General features: G+C 43.3%; 1 protein-coding gene, 1 long non-coding RNA gene and 1 pseudogene across 6 annotated transcripts; all 3 read left to right on the top strand.

Moving 5' to 3' along the window:
* The first annotated feature begins 1771 nt into the window (after positions 1–1771).
* LOC123395009 lies at positions 1772–8404 on the top strand. Of its 4 annotated transcripts, none has more exons than XR_006609642.1 (8): positions 1772–2085; positions 2709–2926; positions 3012–3219; positions 3681–3855; positions 4361–4924; positions 5035–5090; positions 7075–7192; positions 7296–8404. It is a non-coding gene; the product is annotated as an uncharacterized LOC123395009 (long non-coding RNA). The 4 variants fall into 4 exon arrangements; XR_006609641.1 differs by having other exon boundaries at positions 1773–2926; positions 7296–7489; positions 7586–8404; XR_006609643.1 differs by having other exon boundaries at positions 1774–2926; positions 7296–7391; positions 8145–8404.
* A 3677-nt stretch (positions 8405–12081) lies between these two features.
* On the top strand, positions 12082–17937 carry LOC123395010 (probable ethylene response sensor 1). 2 transcript variants are annotated; one of them, XR_006609644.1, is made up of 4 exons: positions 12082–12258; positions 12735–13699; positions 14263–14500; positions 17519–17937. XR_006609644.1 is itself a non-coding variant. In XM_045089918.1 (3 exons), exons 2-3 carry the CDS (start codon positions 12803–12805, stop codon positions 14437–14439), a joined length of 1074 nt encoding a protein of 357 aa, XP_044945853.1. In that variant the 5' UTR covers positions 12082–12258; positions 12735–12802; the 3' UTR covers positions 14440–14765. The 2 variants fall into 2 exon arrangements, 1 of the variants encoding a protein (XP_044945853.1); XM_045089918.1 differs by lacking the exon at positions 17519–17937 and having other exon boundaries at positions 14263–14765.
* LOC123397388 lies at positions 17525–22415 on the top strand (annotated as a pseudogene).
* The last annotated feature ends 1301 nt before the right edge of the window (positions 22416–23716 follow it).

Below are 23716 nucleotides of genomic sequence, written 5' to 3' on the forward strand. Positions count from 1 at the left end.
CAGCAATTTGCTCGTGTATGCATGAGCGTCTGCGTCCGTACCATGTTTAGTAAAAAAACCAAGCAAAAAAATGGGCATAGCCGGCAAGAAGAATCTGACAAGGATAATACGACCATGCATGGATATGCATTTGGCCTTCCGCCTAGCAATTTTCTTCATGATCTTGTCAATTATTGCCTGGAAATCCTGCCACTTGAGCTTTCTTGTGCGACAAGGGCATACCCAGATAGGTGGGACAAGGGCAGTGATCAGACGCCGAGGAAGATAGCCCATGAAGGATGGCATTAGGGAATATTTCACCAAGCTGAAGGTTATATAACACTCTCTCTAATCTGACCAAAGTGCTATTAAATTGTTCATTGCTCTGTATATTATGTACCTATGGCCATGCATGCACATCTCTTTGAGCTACAGCCTACAGGACATGGATGAAATTACGGAAAGCATTGAGCAGCCGTCTATGAATGTTGCTGTTGTTTTTAGTATCTGCCACGGAAGGGGGGCTGCTCAAATTAAAGTCTCCCAGAATGACAATGGGGCTGACAGTTCATACAAAGCAATTGCAGATCAGCCAAGAATGCAATATTGTCAGTATGACGTTGGGGGCAATAAACATTAATCAAGTGCCAAAGAATTTATACAAAGCAATTGCAGATCAGCCAAGAAATTTGGGGACAATAAACATTCATCATCATCTCACCAAAATCACCAAAATCAGCCAAGAAATTTGGGGACAAGAAATTGCAGTTCCAAGCGAACACCAAAATCACCACTAAGCGCCATCACATCATCATCTCATCATAACTAGTTGTTGACATGGACACTAAAATTCGGTAACATTTCCAAATGTCGACCTCCGATCGACTCCTGAATCACCACTCACTCATTCACATACAGAGACAGACTAGGACTACTACCAAAACCTCCATCTCCGAACGAAAACTAAAAGTTACTCGTCTCATTTCGATCCTTCAGGGTATGCGACACTCTTGGAACGGAATTTACCGTCTTCAGATTCCAGACGCTGCCGCGCCGCCCGCCACCTCGACGGCCACCCCGCCGTCTTCCTCCGAAGCAGTCGCCTGAGCCGCCTCCGCCGCCGCCTCCGCAGCCGCCGCCTGCGCTGCCTCCTGCGCCGCCTCCGCAGCAGTCGCCTGCGCCGCCTCCTGCGCCGCCTCCGCAGCAGCCGCAGCAGCCGCAGCAGCCGCCTCCGCAGCAGCCGCCTGTGCCGCCTGCGCCGCCTCCGCAGCAGCCGCAGCAGCCGCCTCCTGCGCCGCCTCCGCAGCAGCCGCCTCATCCGCTGCCATCTCGAGGGCGAGGAGCTCCGCCTCGGCCGCGAGGTGGCGGGCCTCGGCCTCCAGGTCGGAGTCGTAGCCGCACATCACGACGTTGCCCTTCATGGTCTTCTTGGCGAGGTAGCCCTTCCTGTGAGCCTTGCCGCTCTTCCCGCGGGCCCCCATCGCCGCCGCCTGCGCCTCGTCTCGTCGCCGGGTCGGAGTCGCGCGTAGGGAGGGAGAGGTGGCGTGTTTGGTGAGAGCGATGGGAGGGAGCGGTGTGAGCGTGGGGGATGGAGACTAGAGACAAGTGGGGACGGTGGTGGGCTTATATAGAGCTTTGGACAGCTAATCGCCATCCGACGCTTGTGGCTTCTTCTTGGGAAATCGGTAAACTTTCCCAGCCGTTGGATCTTGATTAGGCGCCAGCTAACCATCCGCTGCTCCGCTTCTTTATTTCCTTTCTCCGCCTCGTCTCCTTGGGTGGGTCATTGGTCCCTTCAATTTCTCCCCCAAATCAACCGAGAACCCTAGCTAAACCCCAGCCTCCGGCGGGCGAGCGCGCCGGCGGGGTCGATACCGCCGGTCAATCTGGGCGGCGGAGCGGCGCCGCGCTCTTCCTCGGCACCAACGCCGCCTGCGACGTCGAGGGCGGCCACCGGGCCATCGTCTTCGACCGCCTCGAGGGGGTCGAGGGCAAGGTAACCAATCGCCGCTCAATCTCGCTCCTCGGAGGCGGGCGACGGCCCCGATTTGTCCGATTCCGGCCTTGATGTTCGGTCGCCCTTGGGCATGGCGCTGTGCTTGTAAGGTGGGTGGAATCTGGTACTGGGATAGGTGGGTGGAATCTGGTACTTGTAAGGTGTTTGCCACTATCATTTCTGAGTGTCCAGTTGCAGTAACAACAGCTATTATGGCATACATGGTATCCATAGAGTCAATTTTCGTCGACTCATTTGGATTTTGATGAAACCCATGTCTGTTGATATATGAATTCCTACTGCATTGTAATCTTTATATGCACTGTCTAGTGTCTACTGCTCTGTGAATATGCATTTTAGCTCATTTGCTTTTAATCTATCTGCAGTGGTCACCATTATATATTGCCTGTGAATAATCATTTCAACTCATTTTTTCTTAAAGCGATCAACAGTAGTCACAATTTTTCTCCCTTCATGATCATATATTTAGACCATCTACGACAAATAGCTGATGCTGAACAAGTTATTTAATGCTGACTATGTGAATTTGTTTGTTGTGATTCGCTTCTTTTCATTTCTGAAGTAGCATTTACACTCAGCTCTAAGCATATACTTCCACTGTCCGAAATAAGTGTTGCTGATTTAGTACTAAATTTGGACTAATTAGTACTAAATCAGCGACACTTATTTTGGGACTGATGGAGTATTTGACACCACTTAATAATTTGGGCAGGTGAGAATTGGTCTTCGTGTTCTTACATGACCCATGCCAGAGAGACTATCAACTATGTACAGGACCCTCTGGGGGAGAGCTACAATGAGAGAGTGTTGCCTTCAATCATTCATGAAACACTCAAAGCTGTGTTTTCCCGATACAATGCCAGTCAGCTAATCACATAGAGAGACGTACAGGAAGATTCTTGCTTGGAATATAGCTTCAACATGTTTAGTGTATGTACATGTTTTCCATGCTATAGCAGATAATAGCTGGTCTTGCTTGGAATATGTTACTGACTTATCCTTTATGTAATGGCAGGCTGTGAGCAGGAAGATCAGGAAGCTTTTGACAAAGGCGAAGGATTTCAATATTACTGTGGATGATTGTCCATTACTAGTCTCAGCTTTGGTACAGAGTTCACTCATCCCATTGAAGCCAAACAGGTTGTACGCAGGAAGCTGAGCGTGCCAAGTTCATTGTTGAGAAGGCTGAGCAAGACAAGAAAAGATTAATTATCAGGGCACAAGTAAGCAAAACAGGAGCACTAGAGCCTGACTCTAGTAATTTTTTACATTTGATGTGATTGATGATTGCTATGTCCATAGTTTAGTTTTAGACTTTCAGTGGTACGTTTGTATGACTGAACATAGTTTCAGACTTCCAGTGGTATGCTTGTATGGCTAAACATAATTTCAGACTTCGAGTGGTACGTTTATACGACTGAATATAGTTTCACAATTCCAGTGGTATGTTTATACTACTGACCGTAGTTTCAGACTTGAGATTTTCTATGTTAATAGTCACTTCCAGTGGTAGTCAGTATAGGCATATTGCTAGTGTTGTTTATGTCTTAATATATTTCTACATTTGCTGACTTTGGCAGCACCTTGGCGGATGAGCCTAAGACTGGTTGTCTTGGTACATTTCACTAGTTGAGTTTCAGACCACCTGATCCTGACATTGATCCTTCTTTCTGTATCTGAACAGAGGGAGGCAAAGAGTTCAGAGCTCATTGGTCAGGCCATCGTGGACACATCTGAGCATATTCCGTGGAATCTGGTACATGAAAAGGGTTTTGGCATTGTCATTTCGGAGCACATTCTGTAACTGTAGCCTGCACAAGAGGGTTGGACCTTTCTGAAGTGTATACCAGTTTGGATAGGTGGGTGTGGTCTGGTACATGTAACGTGTTTGCCATTATCATTTATCAGTGTCCAGTTACCATGTGAACAGCTGTTATGGCATATGTTGCATCAGTGCAGTCAATTTTTGTTTACTCTTTTGGAATTTAGTGCAACGCATGTCAGTTGATCTATGAAATCCTACAACATTGTAGCCTATGGACCGTCTAGTGTCAACTGGTGTGTTAATATGCATTTTAGCTCATTTGCTTTTAATCTATTAGCTGTGGTCACCATCATATATTGCCTGTGAATAAGTATTTCAGCTCATGTGCTTCGAATCTGTTGACAGCAGTCATAAGTTATTATTTTGCTTCATCATTATATGTTGCCATGACGATTTAAGATGATTAGCTGATGGTGAACAAGTTACATCATTCTGACTATGTGAATTTATTAGTGGTCATGCACTTATTTTCATTTCAAAAGTAGCCATTCCACTGCAGCTCCTTGCATATATTTGACACGTCTTGATAATTTGGGCAGGCGAGAATCGGTCTTCGTGTTCTTACACAACCCATGCCAGAGAGACTACGAACTATGTACATGACCTTGGGGGAGAACCAATGTTTTCGAGTCGACTGTCGTTCTGGGTAGTGACTCTTGACTAGTTGTTACTAGTCTAGACTTATGGTCGACTAGTCGACATGAGTTAAGCAATAGGTACAGGGGAGCAGCAGCAGCAAGCCAGCAACCAGGGGAGGAGCAGCAACCAGCTTGCGGCAGCGCTGGCCGGCAGGATTGTGGGGCTGCGGCCAAGGGGCAGGATAGGTTTGGGCTGGGAGGGGGGGGGGGGGGCTAGTCAAGCAAATAGAAAAAAAAATGACAGGCAGGGCCAGCTTTTAGTCGTTCGACTCAAAAACTTGGACTTGTCGAGACTAGTCGCTCGACTCAGCCAACGATTCAAGTCGACATGTTGAGTCGACTTTCAGTTACGACTCATCGACTAGTCGCGGGGAGAACTAATGAGAGTGTTGCCTTCAATCATTCATGAAACACTCAAATCTGTGGTTCCCCAATATAATTCCAGCCAGCTAATCACATAGAGAGGTACAACTTCATCATGCTTGCCATGTGTACATGTTCTTCATGCTATAGTAGATAATAACCGGTCTTAGTTCTTAGACTATGTTACCATCTTATCCTTCATTTAATGGCAGGCTGTCAGCACGGAGATCGGGAAGATTCTGACAGAGAGGGCTGGGATCTCCAGATGGTAATACTCTCCTGTTTTGATCGTTCTTCATCTAACCCAGATGCGCGATTTACTGCTTACCTGCATGCCAAATCCATGTTTGCGACTAACCAACGGGTCTGATTTTAGTTTGCCAAGTTGTTGATACTTTTCTAGTGTAGTCTGTAAGAGGATCGGACATACATCAAGTGATTAGCTAGCAATTTGGACATGTGGATTGGGCTAGTACATCGCATTTCTGAGTATATTCTGTAATTTTACTATTTTAGCCTGCAAGAGGAGCAGTGACATGTTCAAGTATTTAATTTTGACAGGTGGATGGTCCTACAGCATTGTAGCCTCTGTCTACGACTGCTTTGTGAATGGACATTTTACCCCAGTTGATTTTAACCTTTTTTATGTGGCAAGTTACTTTTAACCGGTTAACAGTGGTCACTTGGCATATTTTCGCTTTGTCGTTATATCCCGACTTTGAATAAGCATTTTTAACTCATTTGCTTTTAATATGAGTAACAGTAGCCTATGCAACTTTGGTAAATACATCATATTACCAAAATACTTAGCTTGCCAATACTTGGCTCTTCCTAGTTGATAACACTAATAACTAGGAGTTCATCTTGATGGGAAGAGCACTAGATGAATGTAGCCATATCAATATTAATATTTATGAGAATTTGAATATATATTATTGAATTGATCATGCCAAACCTGTGTGTGATAGATTAGTACTTGGTTATCGTACTATTTGGATCCTATATAATTTCTATATGTATTAACCTCTTCCTGGGCAAGACCTACATGTATAATAGTTTGAACTTTGTACAAAATTGCGGTCCGTAGGTAGTCAAATGTTTCTCATTCTAATGATGAAATTGAATCTGGTTTTATTACATGCCCTTTTATGACTCCAAATGGTGAATCAAATTTACCTATTCATGACTGAATCTTCAAAAATTTGTCTGAAAACAATAATTGTTGTATCTAGTTTATTTTGCCATCATATAACCCGTTACGCCTTGCTTTTGCTTCTCCAATTTTGCCGTATTCATGTATTTTCCTCTGCTGTTAGCTGCAAGTGACTAATTTGTAGTTTATGTTGTTTACTTGGAAAGGTCAAATACGCACTGTGACCTGTTCTTCCATATGGATGTCAGGCTACGTCTAGCTTTTTGTGGTTTTATTTGTGCTGCAGATGCAGTCACTTTGAGTGGTTATGGGGTGAAAAAAAAAGAAAAAAAAAGAAAAACATGGAATACTAGGCCATGACTGACACTGCTATAAAGAAGGGTAACTCTGCTTTTATTAGCTTAGCTCTTAACAAGCAGGAGATTCAATGCATGATCCTCTGTTAAAGCTGCTATGCCCCCTTGACAATGAGCAAGTAAAAAAAACTTGCACATATCCCTTTCTCTGAAACAAATCAGTTGGAGGACAAGATCAGCCTTTTTGTCTTTTGGTTGCTTGATGATGTTTGAGTGTGTGTGGGCAGACATGGGTATCCTAGACGTGTAGTTGACAGTTATGTATTACTTTCTTGTGCGTCATATACTCAGCATGTCCAGTTCACCTTGTAACCCTTTTTCGTACACCGGTTTAGTTACTCGCACATGCCGAATCTCATGACTTAGGGAGTTGGTAGCGCTAGTATGTGAGATCACCTATTTGTATATGAGACATGGGTGTAAATGCACTGGTTTGTAAGATCAGTTTTCTATATATGTTTGAACATAGAATGGAGTATGTCCAAAAGAATGCATGCCACCTAAAAGATAGTAGCAATATACTACCTAGGTGGTTTTACTTACATACTTTGTACCATGTCCGCGTACCCCACGATGGGCTCTATGTTGTAATAGTTGGCATGTGGGAGTAGCTACACCTGGTTGTAGGAAAAATGTTTCGTACAGATGTATACATATTTCAAATCTTAATAATCCTTGTTATGTTCTTCCCTATGTAAGTAAACATATTTCAAGTCTTGATGATTCTTATTACGTTTTTCCAGGTGGTGCACTGTAAGGTCCTAAAACTGAGGACTTCATTTAAGAAGTCAGAGCTAAATGCCAAGATAATGTCCTTCAGGGATTATCCGTTGTCATCAACAATATTGGACACACTCAAAGGTATTGTTGGCCATTGTTTTTTAACTTATGATTCTGTCTCTCTTACAAGTTATAACCATGAATCATGTGATGGTATAGAAACACCACTTTTATAACTGTGCAGCTGCTCCACACCACAGATGTTGGTCATCAAACGGCACACAGGATCCTTCATGCATCAGATCCTTTACACTCGTTGTAGGAAATTAAAATATCTGCGGTATAGTTTCTTCGCTATCATGAATGAGGGCCGGTGCTATATATGGACCCCCTTTAAACTTTCAGCTATGCATATAAGAGTGATGACAATTAAATAATGTGAGTCTCTAAATGTTTTGTTCTCAAGGAAGTTCATTTGAACTACTTCCACTGTTCCAGATGCAGGTTATTAACAACAAAGTTTTGATTGTATAGCTTGACAATTCAATCAAAAAGATGAAATCATAGCTAAGCCGTGAATGGTGCAGCCTGGCCAGGGACGAAGCTAGGATAAAAGTTTAATGGGGTCATGTACATGGCACTGGGGTCATCCTTTTATAAATGTTAATGATTAGTACTAAATTAGTGAATGATTTTCAGATTTCATTGGGGTCAATTGACCCCAGTGCCTATAAGGCAGCTCAGGCTCAAGTCATTAATGGCTTTGCACAGTGCTTTGATTAATATATTGGGGATCTTGATCTCTATTTGTATGTTCTCCCATACTTCCTGAATGATGGTGTTTTTGATTATTTCCTCGTTTCCTCACCTTGATGAGCTGACCATGAATATGCCATTTATGGTATGCCCATTGTGGATTTTAATCAGTGTATCCTGGTCACATGATCCACCTTGTTACTCAACTCATATGTTCTAGTGGATTTTGCTGGTTTAGTTTGCTGCTAAACAAATTTGTAATGCTATCATTTTAAGAATCCAGTAAATGTAAGTTGTGATAATCCTCTTATGCTGTTTTTCTTTTTCTTTTGCACAGCCTAATTTATGTTCTTCATCCTAGTGGATCCAACTTTGTTGACACACTCATCGATGCATCAGCCTTCTGCATGAAAATCATGGTTGTGATCAGCCATCTATGTTTGTATCACCTGGAATCCTGCTATTATTCAGTACTTAACTTTGCCGCATACTTGTTTTCTTGCCGATGGCTGATCTAATTGCAAATATTGATACATTGGTGAACTTATGCGACAATATTTCAATAATAAATACATCGCTGTTGGTGATTGTACATTCCAAGATATTCTAATTCATATTACGGCTGTTGTTCTCCAATATTTCGTGGAATTCATGAAGTGCATAAATAACATGGGTGCTCTTAGAATGCATTTATTAATTAGTAATTAAGTTTGTGTACTTACCATCTGTAGATTAATTGATTAATCTGGAGGGGGCCGCATTATATGTGTGGCTGATCTCATTCATAACTAAAGATCCATGATTCTTGACTGATGTTTCTTTATCTGGAAAAACAAAATAGGTCCTTAGTTAGTTGAGACTTAGTACAGCTTTTGATCGATACATTTGCTCACCCATGGTGTATAAAAAAAATACACTTATTTTTCTCTCTAAATAATAATTTTTTGCTTATTTGAAACCACATGCTTGTTTTCGTAGCATACAAATCAAAAAATGATTTATTAAAAATTCTATATGTATGCAAAACACGTCCATGTGTGCTATAGATTTTTTTTGGAAGTTTTGAATTTTTTAGTTACCAGTTTCTATATTTTTAAAACACTGGCCTTCAAGTGCCCAAGGAGCTAACATTGCCTCATTCGTCTTTAAAATTAGAATTTGTGTTAGATCCTTGGTTCTTCTCAAAAAGTTGTTCTGTGTGTCTGAAGGAGTCACAGTATAACACAAAAATAATCCTGATGTTTATACTGGTCATTCATTCTTACTACATGGACTGTATACGTTCCTAGCCGTTATGATGTGCACAAGATGTTTTACCAACACCAACTATTATCCATGTAGAATCTGTCAATTTGTTGCTGCCAAAGTGTAGATTTCTGCTTTTCATTCTAATACCTGTTGAAATTGTTAGTCTTTTTATTTACCATTTGGTGGCTGTAAGTCTGTAACTATAGCAAATCGTCCAAAATGCTTTCTTTTGGTGTTGCTCATTCAACAGAGGGAGTGACCAATCGTCTTAAATCTTTGTCAATCACTCTCGAGGTCGATAGATCAGATATGATCTACAGTGTCAGCACCATGAAGGACAACATTATTCTAGAGAAATCCACACTTATTTGCATCCTCCAAGGTATGCATATTAATTTTAGAGTCAAGACTCCATGTGGCAATATTGTGACGCTAGGTTGAGAGCTCAGATACTATTGAAAATGTGAAGAAGATTTTCAATGAGACATGTCTTTACCAAGATATGCACCAAGTCGGCATTCCGAATAAGGGCTTATTTGTTTGCTTGGGATCCCTGCCCTTTCCCTTGGGTCAGAAACCCACGTATGGATTTAACCCTGGGAACCTGCCAGTGTATTTTGGACATTGTCTCGACAGGAGCATACTGCCCAATATACAGGGCTCCGGTGCCGCTTCCTTGCGCCGCGTCCTCCTCCATGGGGCTCTGCTGCCTCCGTGTGATGCCTCCGCTGCCCGTCTAGGCTTCTTTGATTTGACCTCTGATCCTTCTTCGCACAACAGAATGTCCTTTTGCTCCTTCAACAAATCTCTCTTTAGCACTTACTACTCTTTAGATCCATCAGGAATCATTACTGTTCGTTTATGGACATTGGTTGTTAGCTTTTTGCACAATTCATTGAGATTATTATGACCCAGGCAATCTGAATTTTTGAATAGAAACACCATTGACGGCCAAATTGCTTGCGGTTCTGGATCCCTAGCCCACTATTGATGGTTGCGGGCGATTAGTCATTTCTCCACTCAACCTTGCAGCTGCCACGTGCAAGCTCCTTATCGTGTGCCTAGAGGAAATGGCGCTGCACCTTATACATCTTTTTGAAGAATTTTTGTAGTGCTTTGAGGATGGTGAGAGCGAAGGTGGCATCGTGCTTAACACCGACCAGATGAGCACCCTACGGCCGCCAAGGTGCACCATTCAGATATGCGATAGCATGACCAGCGAACCTAGGTAGGTCATGGGGAAGGTAGGTCCTAGTTAGCTGCAGTTTAGGTCCTAGTTTGCTTCTGTTTAGTCGTGTAATCAGTGTTGTTGTGGGCTTCTTCATCAGGGTCTGCCGCTGCTAAAAGTACTAAAGATTCTGATGAAACTGAACCACGACCAGTTTAACACTTACTGTCGTGCTCCTGTACTGCTGGGTATCGTGCGGCCGTTTTTGATTCGTTTCAAATTACTTCTGTTCTGATGATGCATGCATGGGTAACATGCGTCCTTGTGCAGCTCGCCATGGCCACCGTGCTTGTGTGCTCATGGACGCAACCTAACATCACGGGGAGAGGCACAACCTGACGAACTGAATTTTCTGAAAGTTTAATAACACTTATTTAGCGTGATTTCAGCTCATGGAACGGAAACATAGCTGCCTACGAGTGGACGTGGGATGGCACGTCCGAAATACACCTCGTGTAGAGTTCATCAGAGTTGTTCCTCGCGTAGAGTTGATTGTCCAGTTATCCTGTGCAGCAACAAGTTATCCTGTGACCTGTGCAGCAACAGAAAGGACGGCCATGGTTGGGATCGAGTCGAGGCCATGGCCGAGAACTCCAGATCTGCGGCAGTTCAAGCACAACAGCGATGGCGACCGGCGGCAAGAGGCTACGGTGCACGGAGAGGAGAGGATGGAAGGAGAAGGCAAGCTCGGGGACATGGCAGTTCACCTCGAGGCTGCCGCTGGCCGCGGTGACGAGGAACTGTGGCGGCGGTGACTACGTCTTTTCGGTCCGCTCGGTCGGCTCGGTTAAAGCCCGGACCGGACCGACATTTTCTCAGGCCTGATTTGGCAGACTGGACCGTCCAATTTATTTAGCGGGCCAGGACCGAGCGGGCAAGACCGAGCGGGCCAAAAAGATACGTCCACCCTGATTACTGACCACAGTTTCATATTTACCATTTCTATGTTCATAGTGTCACTTCCAGTGGTAGTTAGTATAGGCATATTGCTAGTTCTGTTTATATCTTCATAGCTTTGTATATTCCCTTGCATTTGCTGAGTTTGGTTGCACTTGATCCTAACACTGGATGCCTTGTGTACATTTCACTTGTTGAGTTTTAGAGCACCTGATCCAAATACGCACGTAGAAAGTTAGCACCAAGCTTGCTATATATATGCCGACGAAACAATTACAAAGGCACTTTATTCCTATATATACACCGATGAAACAATTATAAATGCACTTTATCGCTGAAGAAACATATACAAAGGCACTTTATTTATATGTACGTTGAAGAAACAAATACAAAGACACTTTATTTGTGCATATGCTGAAGAAACAAATTCAAAGGCACTTTATTTGTACATAGCCTGAAGAAACAACAAATGCAAAGGCACTTTATTTGTACATATGCTGAAGAAACAAATACAAAGGCAATTTATTTGTATATAACATGAAGAAACAAGTGCAAAGGCACTTTATTTGTACATAAGCTGAAAAAAAAAAGCACTTTATTTGTACATATGCTGAAGAAACAAATACAAAGGCAATTTATTTGTATATAACATGAAGAAACAAGTGCAAAGGCACTTTATTTGTACATAAGCTGAAAAAAAATTAGAAAAGCACTTTATTTGTATATACGCTGAAGAAAAGATGTAAAGGCACTTTATTTGTATATAACATGAAGAAACAAGTGCAAAGGCACTTTATTTGTGAACAAACTTTATCTGTATATAAGCTGAAGAAATAATTACAAATGCAGTTTATTTGTATAGAAAGGCACTTTTTGTTTGTCTATATAAGCAGAAGATACTAATACGTGTATTGTCAGTGAATGGAAGTGTGCAGCTGAGCTGTTCTGGGCTGGTTCTGGTTCGGCGCCCTCTTCCACTACCTCTTCCCTTTAACCCATATACTCCGGTCGAGCTCCTTTCGCCACACCACCGCCGTGCCGCGCCCAACGTCAACTCTGGTGCTCGCCCCACAAGCAGGTACTGCCACCTCCTCCTCTGCCTCGTCTCTACTACTGCAGACTGTACAGTCTCTCTTGCTATGCTGCATCCACTGGCAATGGTTTATGTCTGGCAGCGATCTCTCTCATGGTTTACCAAGATCTGAAAACCAGCCTGCAGCTGTGATCCCGGCAATATTTGACATGCTAATATAGGCTTACTCGCCATTTTACTTGTTATAGATATGTTCAGCAGGGCCCTACTCTTTTGCTGGAATTGGAATGCTACATCTAGTTTGAGAATAGCTATTTAGACTGCTTCATTACACATCTAGTTTGCTTCACCCTAGCACACTTGGCTACTTAGATTTTTTACAACTCCTGCTCAATGTGCATCAGTTCAGACAACTACCACATACTACCATGTTCACTTACTGAATCTGACTTCCTTGATGACTCAAAAATTCAAGCATCTTATTCTCACACTCAGGCTGTTCTCCTATTTATATTCTCCAGGGACAAAGCCAGCCAGGAAGACAACAACGGCACTCTAGCTAGGCATCCAGCCTGCAGATTAAATAAATATGGAGGGTTGTCACTGCATCGTCGAGTCGTTCCAGCTAACCAACGAACTCCTTATTAAGTACCAGTACATCTCAGACTTCTTCATAGCCCTCGCCTACTTCTCCATCCCACTCGAGCTGATCTACTTCGCCAAGAAGTCGTCATCCTTCCCCTACAGATGGGTGCTCATCCAGTTCAGCGCCTTCATAGTCCTCTGCGGGACCACTCACCTCATAAACCTCTGGACCTTCACCATGCACACCAAGACCGTCGACATCATCATGACGGTGGCTAAGGTCACCACGGCCGTCGTGTCCTGCGCGACCGCCCTCACACTCATCCATATCATACCTGATTTGTTGGGTGTCAAGACGAGGGAGTTGTTCCTTAAGAAGAAGGCCGACGAGCTCGACAGGGAGATGGGCCTCGTACGAACGCAGGAGGAGACGGGGAGGCATGTCAGGATGCTCATCCATGAGATCAGGAGCACGCTTGACAGTCACACCATCCTCAAGACTACCCTGGTTGGGCTCGGGAGGACGTTGGGTCTGGAAGAATGTGCTTTGTGGATGCCGTCGAGGAGCGGTTCGAGCCTTGAGCTAACTCATACCCTGCGCCACCCGACCCCCGCGGGCTCATCTGTGCAGATTAATCTCCCTGTTGTCAACCAAGTCTTCAGTACCAACCGGGCGATCATAGTGCCACATACTTCTCCTTTGGCGAGGATCCGCACTGTTCAAGGGCGGCATGTTCCACTCGATGTGGCTGCCGTAAGAATCCCGCTGCTGCATCTTTCAAACTTTCAGCCCGAGCTTTCGGCGAAAAGCTACGGAATTATGGTTTTGATACTCCCATCTGATAGTGCAAGGAAATGGCTTGCTCATGAACTCGAGCTCATCGAGGTCATCGCCGATCAGGTTTCTACCACACTTTCTCCTGGTTTTTTTACACCATTTGTCTTGTTTTAGAAAAAAAAACTACCCAAAGTGGAATAATCAATAATATAAAGTTTGTTCACAACTGCACGATGATAATTGATATGTGAAAACTGCAAACATCAAGAAATAGCTAGCTATTCATTGTTGTAGTGCATGAAACCATATGCAAGTCTAGAACACTTGTGTACATCTTCAATGGAGGGGACATAAATCAACATTCTCTGTAGTTTTTTTTTTCCTTTTCTGCTTTTCAGTCGAAAAGCCATGTTAAAGAGTCAAAACAGAATGTGATCCTCTGAATAACTGCTATACCAGCACTCTTTTGTCTTTTAAATGAACATGGGCGTTAAGCCTTCTCTATTCTAAAAGAATGTAAACTCCTTGAAAAACTATTATGCATGCACAAAATAATGTCCTGCATTGAAATTCACAAAAATTAGTTACTTATATTGATCTACATGGTGTACTAGCATTCTACATTGGTTAAAAGAACTAGCATTGTACAACTGTTCTAATGAGATCATATATGGAACTCTCTTCAGGTAGCTGTTGCCCTCTCCCATGCGGCAATTCTTGAAGAATCAATGCGAGCACGTGATCTACTAACGGAGCAAAATGTCGCCCTAGATTTAGCTCTGCGAGAGGCTGAAATGGCAGACAACCGCGCTACCACCGACTCATCTGCTTCTGCAGCCAAGGTGCACAACGCCGACCCATGATCGACGCGTCTTCCCCAACTTCGCCCGACACCGCTGTTGCTCTTCTACCCACCCAATGCAAGTATGCCTCGATCCAAGTCCTACTCCCTAGTTGCCTTTGCTTGCACCCTATAGGTGCCCCAAACTGTTTCCTTTCGTGCTGCTGTTACAGCACTATTTATCTGAACCTATGTAGTTTAAGTTTGGCCCTGCTGTGGCAACCTATCCGGATTTGTGCTAAGTTATGTGCTATCTATCTAGAAACCTGTGCTTACCTTGTGCTTGTGGTGCATCCTGATGCCGATGACGAACACAGCGCTATCCTTGATCTCTTGGTTATTCACAAATAAAAACTTGATCTCGTGGTAATTTCTGTGTCCTGGACCAGACACAGAATTGCAAGGATGTTCTCTCTAAACTCATCACGTAGAAACCCCATGTGATTCTATACCCCTACTTACTACTCCCTCCGTCCCATAATATAAGAGTGTTTCTGACACTAGTCCCATAATATATATAAGAGCGTTTTTGAGACCACTAGTGTGGAAAACGCTTTATATTACGGGACGGAGGTAGTAATAAATAGAGGTGACATTCTTGGTCCGCCTTGCTATTCTGTACTCCCTCCGGTCTTTTTACTTTACATATAATAATTGTCTAAAGTCAAACTTCATAAAGTTTGACCATATTTATATGAAAAGTATGAACATCTACAATGCTAAAGTTATATAATATGACAATTAAAGTTATGAAAAATCTTATATGCAAACTAAAAAGGACCGGAGAAAGTATTTAGCATCTCATAAATATAGCATATGAACCAACAGTCCATTGTACATCATGCTTTTTTCATTTGTATGTCATCCTGCCTGTCACCGTTTCCTGTTTCGTCCGCCCTCTCACCCACATTACTTCCCAGACCGATTGAAAACCACAAAATCAGCGCCAAGAAACCGTGTGACCTTCCACGAGTTTTGGTTGGAAAAGAACATACACATCAAACCATATATCAAAACACGGACCTCCTCTGACGATGGATTGTTCACATGTGCGCGGCTGCTCTATCCAAGGCTTCTTTCGCCTTGCCTCCATGGTGCATGTCATCTCCGCTCTCCTTTCTAAGTAGACTCGAGAGAGGCCACACTGATCATGTGCAGGGAGCACCGCATCACTGGTGAGGTGAAGTCGAGAGCCATGGATCGAGGTTATTGGCAAATGATCGAGGGCGCCAACCACAGATCAGGTAGCCACCCTCCAGCCTTTCCAAATACATGGCGCTCTCAGATTTTCGTCCCATGACAGCTGTACGGATTGCAGACAGTCTCCTGTAACACTCAAACTTTGTATTTCCTTCAAATTAATTTTAAGAAAAATAGCCTGGTTTATGAAAGATTAGCAGAACCGGGTGACATATCATGTTAGAGGGGTTAGATCTTAGATGTATTGAAAAAAAGAGGTTAGGGGGGATTTATCCCATACCTCACAAAACGTTCTTATCTCAGAAACAGAGCATACAAAACTGTTTCTTAGCTTTGTTGTTTATCCAACAAACTCCTGGTTGCTTTGGTTAAAGATCGCCATAGCTTGTTCCATATCATTGGCCTCAATAGGGTCAGCGGATGGAGCAGCTGGTAGGTAATCCTTGACGTCAATACTAAGCTCAGGCAGCGACCAAGGAAGATGCCTCCACCGTGTAGAGAGCACACTTGTCCTTGTGGCCACACGTGAACCGACTCTCCCCAAGATGGACAGTAAAAGATCGTCGGTCAGCGTGCTGAGCCTATCTTCGCCGTGCAGTTGCTGCAACATAAATCAAGGATCCACTATTTATATTTAGCTGCTGCATAAGCATAACTGAATTCAGAAATCCCAAACAGAAAATAGTCACACATGTTGACAAGAGCTACTATAATTTCTCTAGCGCCTAAATTGTTTGGTTATCTCCAAGCTACTACAGTATAGCAACTCTGAAATTTGAATTCCAAGATGGAAACGTAACTAGCGCTGCTGATTAGTACCAATCTGGCGTATAAATTTGCTTGGTTGCGTGACTACAGTGCCATCTAAAGGTTGCTCTTGCCACGGGCTCGCCGGGACAATAGCCAGCACCAGTTGACGGCTGCGACCACCGCAAGCCACTGGATGAGAACGCCCATGGTGACCGGTCGCTAGTCGCTACCAAGCCCCCCGGGGCACATATTGTCGAGGCCAGGAAACCCACTGATGCGACCAGATCACTCCGCTTCACTGATGATCGAAACGGACAGCAATGCAAAATTGGATGGATACATGCATGCATCAAAGATTTGTTCTCTAGCCTCGCATCCTGCCGTCTTATCGGCTGGCGTGTCTATAGCCACAGCAAAGATGGGGTCTGTTTTGACAATTCGTTTTAGAGATAGTATTTTTCGTCAATTTCGTTGGACAAGTGGTCTTTTTCGATAAAAATTCCGGCGAGGTGGGCTTCCTCGGCGACGATGGGGGTGACACCGCGGCTTCTCTGACGACGCGCGGGAGGAGGACCCTCCCATTGGACGAGGCCGCGGTGAGAACCACCGGCGTACGGATCGGGACGGATTGGGGATTTTTTTTCCTTTTCGGGTTGGCTCGTGCCACGGAAGGCCTAAGAGCATCTCCAACAGCCGCGCAACCGCCGCGCGCGCTAAAAACACTTTCCAGCGTCGAAAGAGCGGCGCGTCGGAGAACGCTGGCTCAAGCGGCCGCCAAAAAATATAGCCCCCGCGAGCTGCTCCAGCAGGCACGTTAAACTAGAGCGTGCACGAGCAGCCGACGCTTGCAACATATTCATTTTTTTAGCAATATGGTGATATTTGAAACATCAAAGCAAGATATAGCATAGTTTAAATCATGCAACAAAGTTCATCATGACATAAAAAGTTCAAAGACATGACACATCACATCTTGTACAGTTGATTGTTTCTTCTAGCCACTTTGTTGATGAATAATCTGACTCAACTTCGCACAGAAAAAAGTTCAATCTGACTCTGTTCTCACAAAATAAGGATGCATGCTAGCTTTCCTGATGCATGTTAACTTGCTGATGATGTCTCATAACCATGTTTGTTGCTTGCATTGCTAGACCGAGATGGAAAACAAGGCTTCTCAACCTACAGAAGATGGTCAGGAATCGAGTAATACAACTGAGATGGCAACCAAGGCTGTAGCTCAAGTGCTTGCGAAGCACACTAAGAAGCCGAGGTTTCTTCAGAATGTGGGGATCCAGCACGTCCATGCGACATCCAATGCTATGAACCGTGAAGCAGAATTGGCAGCTGAGAAGAGGAATGTTGAGCTTCAGGCGCGTGTTGACACCTTGACTAACAAGTTGAAGGAATCTGAAGAAGAATGGTCCAGGCAACATGTTGACACCTTTTGTTGTGCAAACTGCGTACTGTTGGATCCAAACTCGTCGCATTTTGATGTTTGATGGTTAGTGGATCTGGAGATGTAAGCTGAATGCTATGCTGGATGTGTTATGCAGAATGAGTACTTTAGTAATGTGGCTTGTGCTTTGGTATGCTGTGCCTTTTTTCTGTCTTAATATTGTACAAATAATGAATTGTTTTAATGTGCCGTGCTGAATTGTTCTGTGTAAAAATTACAAATGGGCTGTGTTGGGTAAACAAAACACTTTTGGGCCGGATGAAGCAGTCCTCGAAACATGTTCAGGTAAAAAAACACAACTGGCCCAAAAATTTAGTGGGCCGATGTGCCTGTTGGACCACTAGAGACAGGCTAACATACAAATTTAAAAAAAAATAGTCTAGACCAAAACAAATGGGCCAAAATTTACTGGGCCGAAGGATACATGGGCATAGGCGGCACCACGTCAGATCCAACTAGAGGGTTGTTGGTGCCAGTCATCATATAAATCCGTGACGGAAAAGTCTGTGATAGTGGCCCGGGCCTGGGCGGGCCGGGTGGGTTCGAGGACCAGATCGGTGACGGTATAGAGCCGTCATGATTTGACCAACACCGATGGCGGACTACTAAATCCGTCATAATTTGTGGGATGGACAAATTATGACGCGATATACATGACGGACAGGTCGACCGTCGCAGATGGCCATCGTTGACAGTTTTTGGGCTGTCGGTGACGGATAGGGGCTGTCATAGATTAACAGATTTCTTGTAGTGAAAGCGAGTTGGCATAGTGGAAGAAGAGAAGGGAAGAAGAGAGGAGAAGAACAGAGCGAGAGCGAGAGAGGAAGAAGAACAGAGAAAGAAGGGCGACGCGACACAGACTCTGCTTCGGTTGTGGTTTTGTGAAGCGAGATGCAAACCGTTTGGGCCTTTAGTCCCGGGTTGAGCCACCAACCGGGACTAAAGAGGGATACCAACGGTTGCCACCACTACGGCAGGCCACGTGTTAGGCCTTTAGTCCCGGGTTGAGCCACCAACCGGGACTAAAGAGGGATACCAATGGTTGCCACCACTACGGCAGGCCACGTGTCCCTTTAGTCCCGGTTTGGGACGCGAACCGGGACTAAAGGCTCCTTACGGGCCGGGACTAAAGCCTCGAGGGAGAAATTGAGAATTGGGGCGACGCGGCCGGGGCTTTAGTCCCGGCCCAGAGGCAGGACGGGACTAAAGGGTCCCGGCCAAAGGCCCGTTTTCCACTAGTGTTCTCTCTCCTATCTGCCTTTTACCTCTCCTTGTTCCAATAATTTGTGTTGCGGGTACCGATGAGACCTAAGATAAAGGCGGAGACAAGAGACATAATATTTGCACTATAATACTCCCTCCGTCCAAAAATTAAGTGTCTGAACTTTAGTATAGTGTAATAAACCATGAATCCCAAAGATAAAATAACAATGCTAGCTAGGGTTTAAACCGAAAGTGTGTTTGGTGATTCCAAATTAATTGGAATAATTACTAGAAGGTCATGTTTATATGTTTTAAAGAGAAAGCATCATGTGAACCCCTCAATTTAAAATAGATAAAAGTCTATCATTTTGTTGAGCTGTATTTTAATTAAGGTTAGTATTTGTAATACTTTGAGGATTTAATCCAACATAATTTCAGGATTGAAGCATGGCGACATGATGGCTTGATGCAAAAGTTAAAAAAAACAATTATAAATAGGGTACTATCCTAGGATGTTACATTGTTGGACTCGAAGAGGCCTCAAAGAGATATATATTGATGGCGGGCTTTCTTTTACATACTCGGTCGAATAAATATAATATTTATGTCTCTCTGAAATCACTAGTTAAGGGGGCGGTACCCCTTGCAAATGTCACCCTCGTCTCCTTTGATGGTGACAAGTGACACATCGCATGTCCGCCACTTGTAGCAAACAGTGAGTTTATTTGTGATTTTTTGTCGATCTGGTTTTTTCAAAATGATTTATCTCTTGAATCGTCCAAATCACAAAACGTTGTCACCGATGTGCTCCTTGCATCGAGATCTTTAAATTAGATCACATGTTGATATGTTTTGATGAATTATTTTGACGAGAAATATGCTACAAAAGTAAACTAACATGTGCTTCTACTCCCACGTGGTGAAGCACAACTGTGCATCCCCAAAGTGAACCCTCTTTGTCCTCTGGCATGAGGCACATGAAGCACATGAGACCCAGATGTAAGGTTTTCGAGAACCAGCCCGAGGGAGACGGCACAAACTGCAACGACAATGCTTCGACAAGGAAACAACGTCAAAGGCGCCACCATCTTCCACCACAAACGAAGTCGGCACGATTTTCACGAGCACACGTGCCATCCTGGCCCAGTTGACTGGAGCCACACCATGAAGAAGTACCCAACCGCCGAAACAAGGGCAGTGGACCTTCAGCTAAACCAGATCATACCCCAGGTCGGGCCGGGCTTGAGAAAGTCCGAAGTGAAAATCCCAAGCCTGAGCCCGGCCCAACCAAAAAATGAATATTTAGGCCTGAGACCGACCTGAATAGACTAAAGAGGTCAATTTTGGGTCGATCCTGATCGAACCTATGCGTAAAATGACTAATTTACAAGTGGAATGGATAGAGGAAGGAGGCGTTAGGCTTATGCCAATATCGCTCGCGGGAGCGACGCTGGGCTCGCCTGTTAGTTGTTCTATTCATTTTTGTACTGTTAATATTACTTAGTTTATCTTATCCTTTTTTTTAACTTTTACATGTAAAAAGCGATAATTAGTCCCAAATTTTCTGTTGTTGACCTGGCTCTAAGCAGGACTAGCTTAGTGTCATTGTTGTGTCTTTAGTTACTCTAATAGTTAAATGACAATGTACCAGCAAAAAGAAAGTTAAATGACAATGAGAAGTGCAAAAGTGCAATTTACTTTTAGGGTGTGCACGAGTGCAACCTATTTAGCTGTGTCCCCCTAAAAAAGTGTATTTTTGTTTTTTATTTAAACATAGAACAGACACAAGCACTCATATATATACGCACACAGGCAGACTCCTACCCCGATGAGCACCTCCGAAAGACTAAGCCGATATATCATCTTTAGATTTTCCAAAATTATCTTAGGTTTCAGATAGTTGATGGAGACCACTGAACTAATATAAGACGTTTTAGATGACAATACCTTTCACCTCTGGGTGTCAGTTTGTGCAACTATTGCTTGGAGGACGGGCTGTGGATGTTGCCTTCATTATTATGTACTCCATTCGACCCCAAATAAGTGACATTAATTTAATATAATTAGAGGTAGTATTTTTTTGCTCTCTCTCTCTAAAAACAGAACATCATGTAAAAGCAGCAAGTTGGACAATTCTCATATATATGTGAAAAGTCATGCACGCAGCATCTTCACGATGTACTCGAGGATCATTTTGTCCGTATATAATAAAGTTTGTTCTCGAAGCTAATACTTTTATTGTACGTGCAAAAGAAATGCCATGAAAGCCATTTGTAATATTAAGAAAAGTCGAGAAACATGGATGGACTAGGGCGAACCTGTCCAATTTCTTCAGTCGACAGAAATGGATGAAAATTAAGTTTGAATTGGCACGGGGCACGCACACTGACTAGTACTTGCAACGGATGGTTACACACACTCATGCACGAGTATAAAATGAGATGCACCACCCAAGCAATTTTCGCCAAGAGCACTTGACAATCACCTACATACCACAGACCACAGCTGCATCCATGCCGAAATGCTGTCTACTGCTCGCCTTTTTGTTGGCGTTTCTTCTGCCGGTGGCCTACGCAACGTGCCACCCTGACGACCTCCAAGCGCTGCAGGGCTTCGCCGGGAAGGTACTTAATTCAATCTCTCAACTCAAATAATTTATTGATTGGTGAGGTAGGTTCTTACACAGCTGAAGGGCCTGACCACCGTCGATCGTTCACTGGATATAGCTTTCACTAACATATGCCATTGTATGTGAAGATCAATAGAAGAACACTCCAACAACAACAACAACAACCAAATACCATTATTGGGACCAACAACAGTGTCAGATCAGGGAGTGGCAACATTGTATCTGGGAGTGGCAACACTATCGTCTCTGGGACAACAACAATGTTTCTGGGAGCAATAACACAGTCACCTCTGGGAGCAGCAATGTCATAGTTGACACCAACCATGTCGTAACTGGGAGCAACAATATTGTATCCGGCAATAACAATAGGGTAGCTGGGAACAATAATGTTGTATCAGGGAGCAACCAAGTCGTGTCCGGAGATAACAAAGTCGTAACTGGCTAATGATTTGTCAGTGGATTGATTTCGGCTTCCATGGTGCAGCTCATACGTCCTTGTCCGAGTTCAGTGTGGCTCACAATTACTTGGTGGGCCCAATCACTTTTGTAACTTCATCGATATAGCATCCTATGTACTACTTAAAATAAAATTTTCCTAAAATATCAATAGTATTTTTTACATAATAAATGTTGACGTGCACAACAATGGCGACTTGCGGCTTATGTACAAGTTTTCATCGTGGATGTCTACATGTTGTTATTTCATCTCTTTTGTAGTTTTGTTACCTGTAATGTGTGATGATTTATTATATATGAAGATTGGTCTATGAGTTATAACTGCTTAATGTCATCTAGCTGTATACTTCATGTGCAACTGCCAGTGTTACATGCATCAATGTCAAATGTTTGGATGAAGGAGATGGACCAAAAGAGCAAAGATAGTGCTCGCATCAAGTCGCTTATGTACTGCTAAACCTTTATGTACCCCTCCAAATTACACTAAGTGTGATCATCCATGTTTCTGTTGAGGATGTACTTGTGTTCCGTGCATCAATAGCATGTTGGCATGGAAATGCTTATGTAGTGTTGAAGTAGCCACTTCAACACTATAGTGGTGCAGTTGACAAAGCCGGGAGACCCGCAAAACATGTCATGGCTAGCCTTGGTCTTTCTACTATATGGCACATGTGTTAGTGCTAATGCAATAGGGATTGTCTGCCGTGTGTACCCTGCAGTTCGTTTGTGGCCAATGCTTACCTTCGATCTATTTTCAGATGTACATATAACATTCTTCCCTAGAGCCATTAGGATTTATCGCATCCAGAAAATGTACTACTAAGTTTGGCAAGGAAATGTACGCGTGTCTTGGTTATCTCAAATCATCCTAGTTTCTATTTTCTAGGACCGACAATTATCGCAACACATGTGAGAGATTATAAAAATGCAAAGAAAATAGGCAAGATCTAAGGTTGCATGGGCGGCTGTGTGCACACACTAGGGATAATAATTATATAGATCCACAATGCACTGGTAAACATTGATAAATATATTTTGCAAATACACATGTGAGAGATGTGTCCTTGTGACTACCGCCGCGTTGAGGATTTGATTGTCCAACCTTTGCCCCATCCAACTCACGGTGTTACCCTGGTTTATTAAGGATAAACCATTGCAATTCATGAGTGCTTGATGACTGCATAGTCTCCCTAGAGACTTGGTTGGTGCTACCATAAAGACCTTACTATCACCACCTTTTGGCATAGCCTCTCTCTCCTATCTGCTCCTTGTTTTAATATTTTGTGTTGTGGGTACCAATGAGCCCTAAGATCGAGGTAGAGACAAGAGACAATATAGTTGCATTATAATGTTGACTCCAAACTTTAGTATAGTGAAATAAACCATGAATCCCAAAGATAAAATAACAATGTTAGCTTGTGTTTAAACTGAAAATGCATTGGGTGATTCCAAATTAATTTGAATATTTAATTTTATCTCCGTATAATTACTAGAAGGTCATGTTTATAGGTTTTAAAGAGAAATCATCATGTGAAGCCCTCAATTTAAAATAGATAAAATCTATCATTTTATTGAGTTGCATTTTATTTAAGGTTAGTATTTGTT

This window comes from Hordeum vulgare, chromosome 5H (genome assembly GCF_904849725.1).
Source record: "Hordeum vulgare subsp. vulgare chromosome 5H, MorexV3_pseudomolecules_assembly, whole genome shotgun sequence".
Taxonomy (NCBI): domain Eukaryota; kingdom Viridiplantae; phylum Streptophyta; class Magnoliopsida; order Poales; family Poaceae; genus Hordeum; species Hordeum vulgare.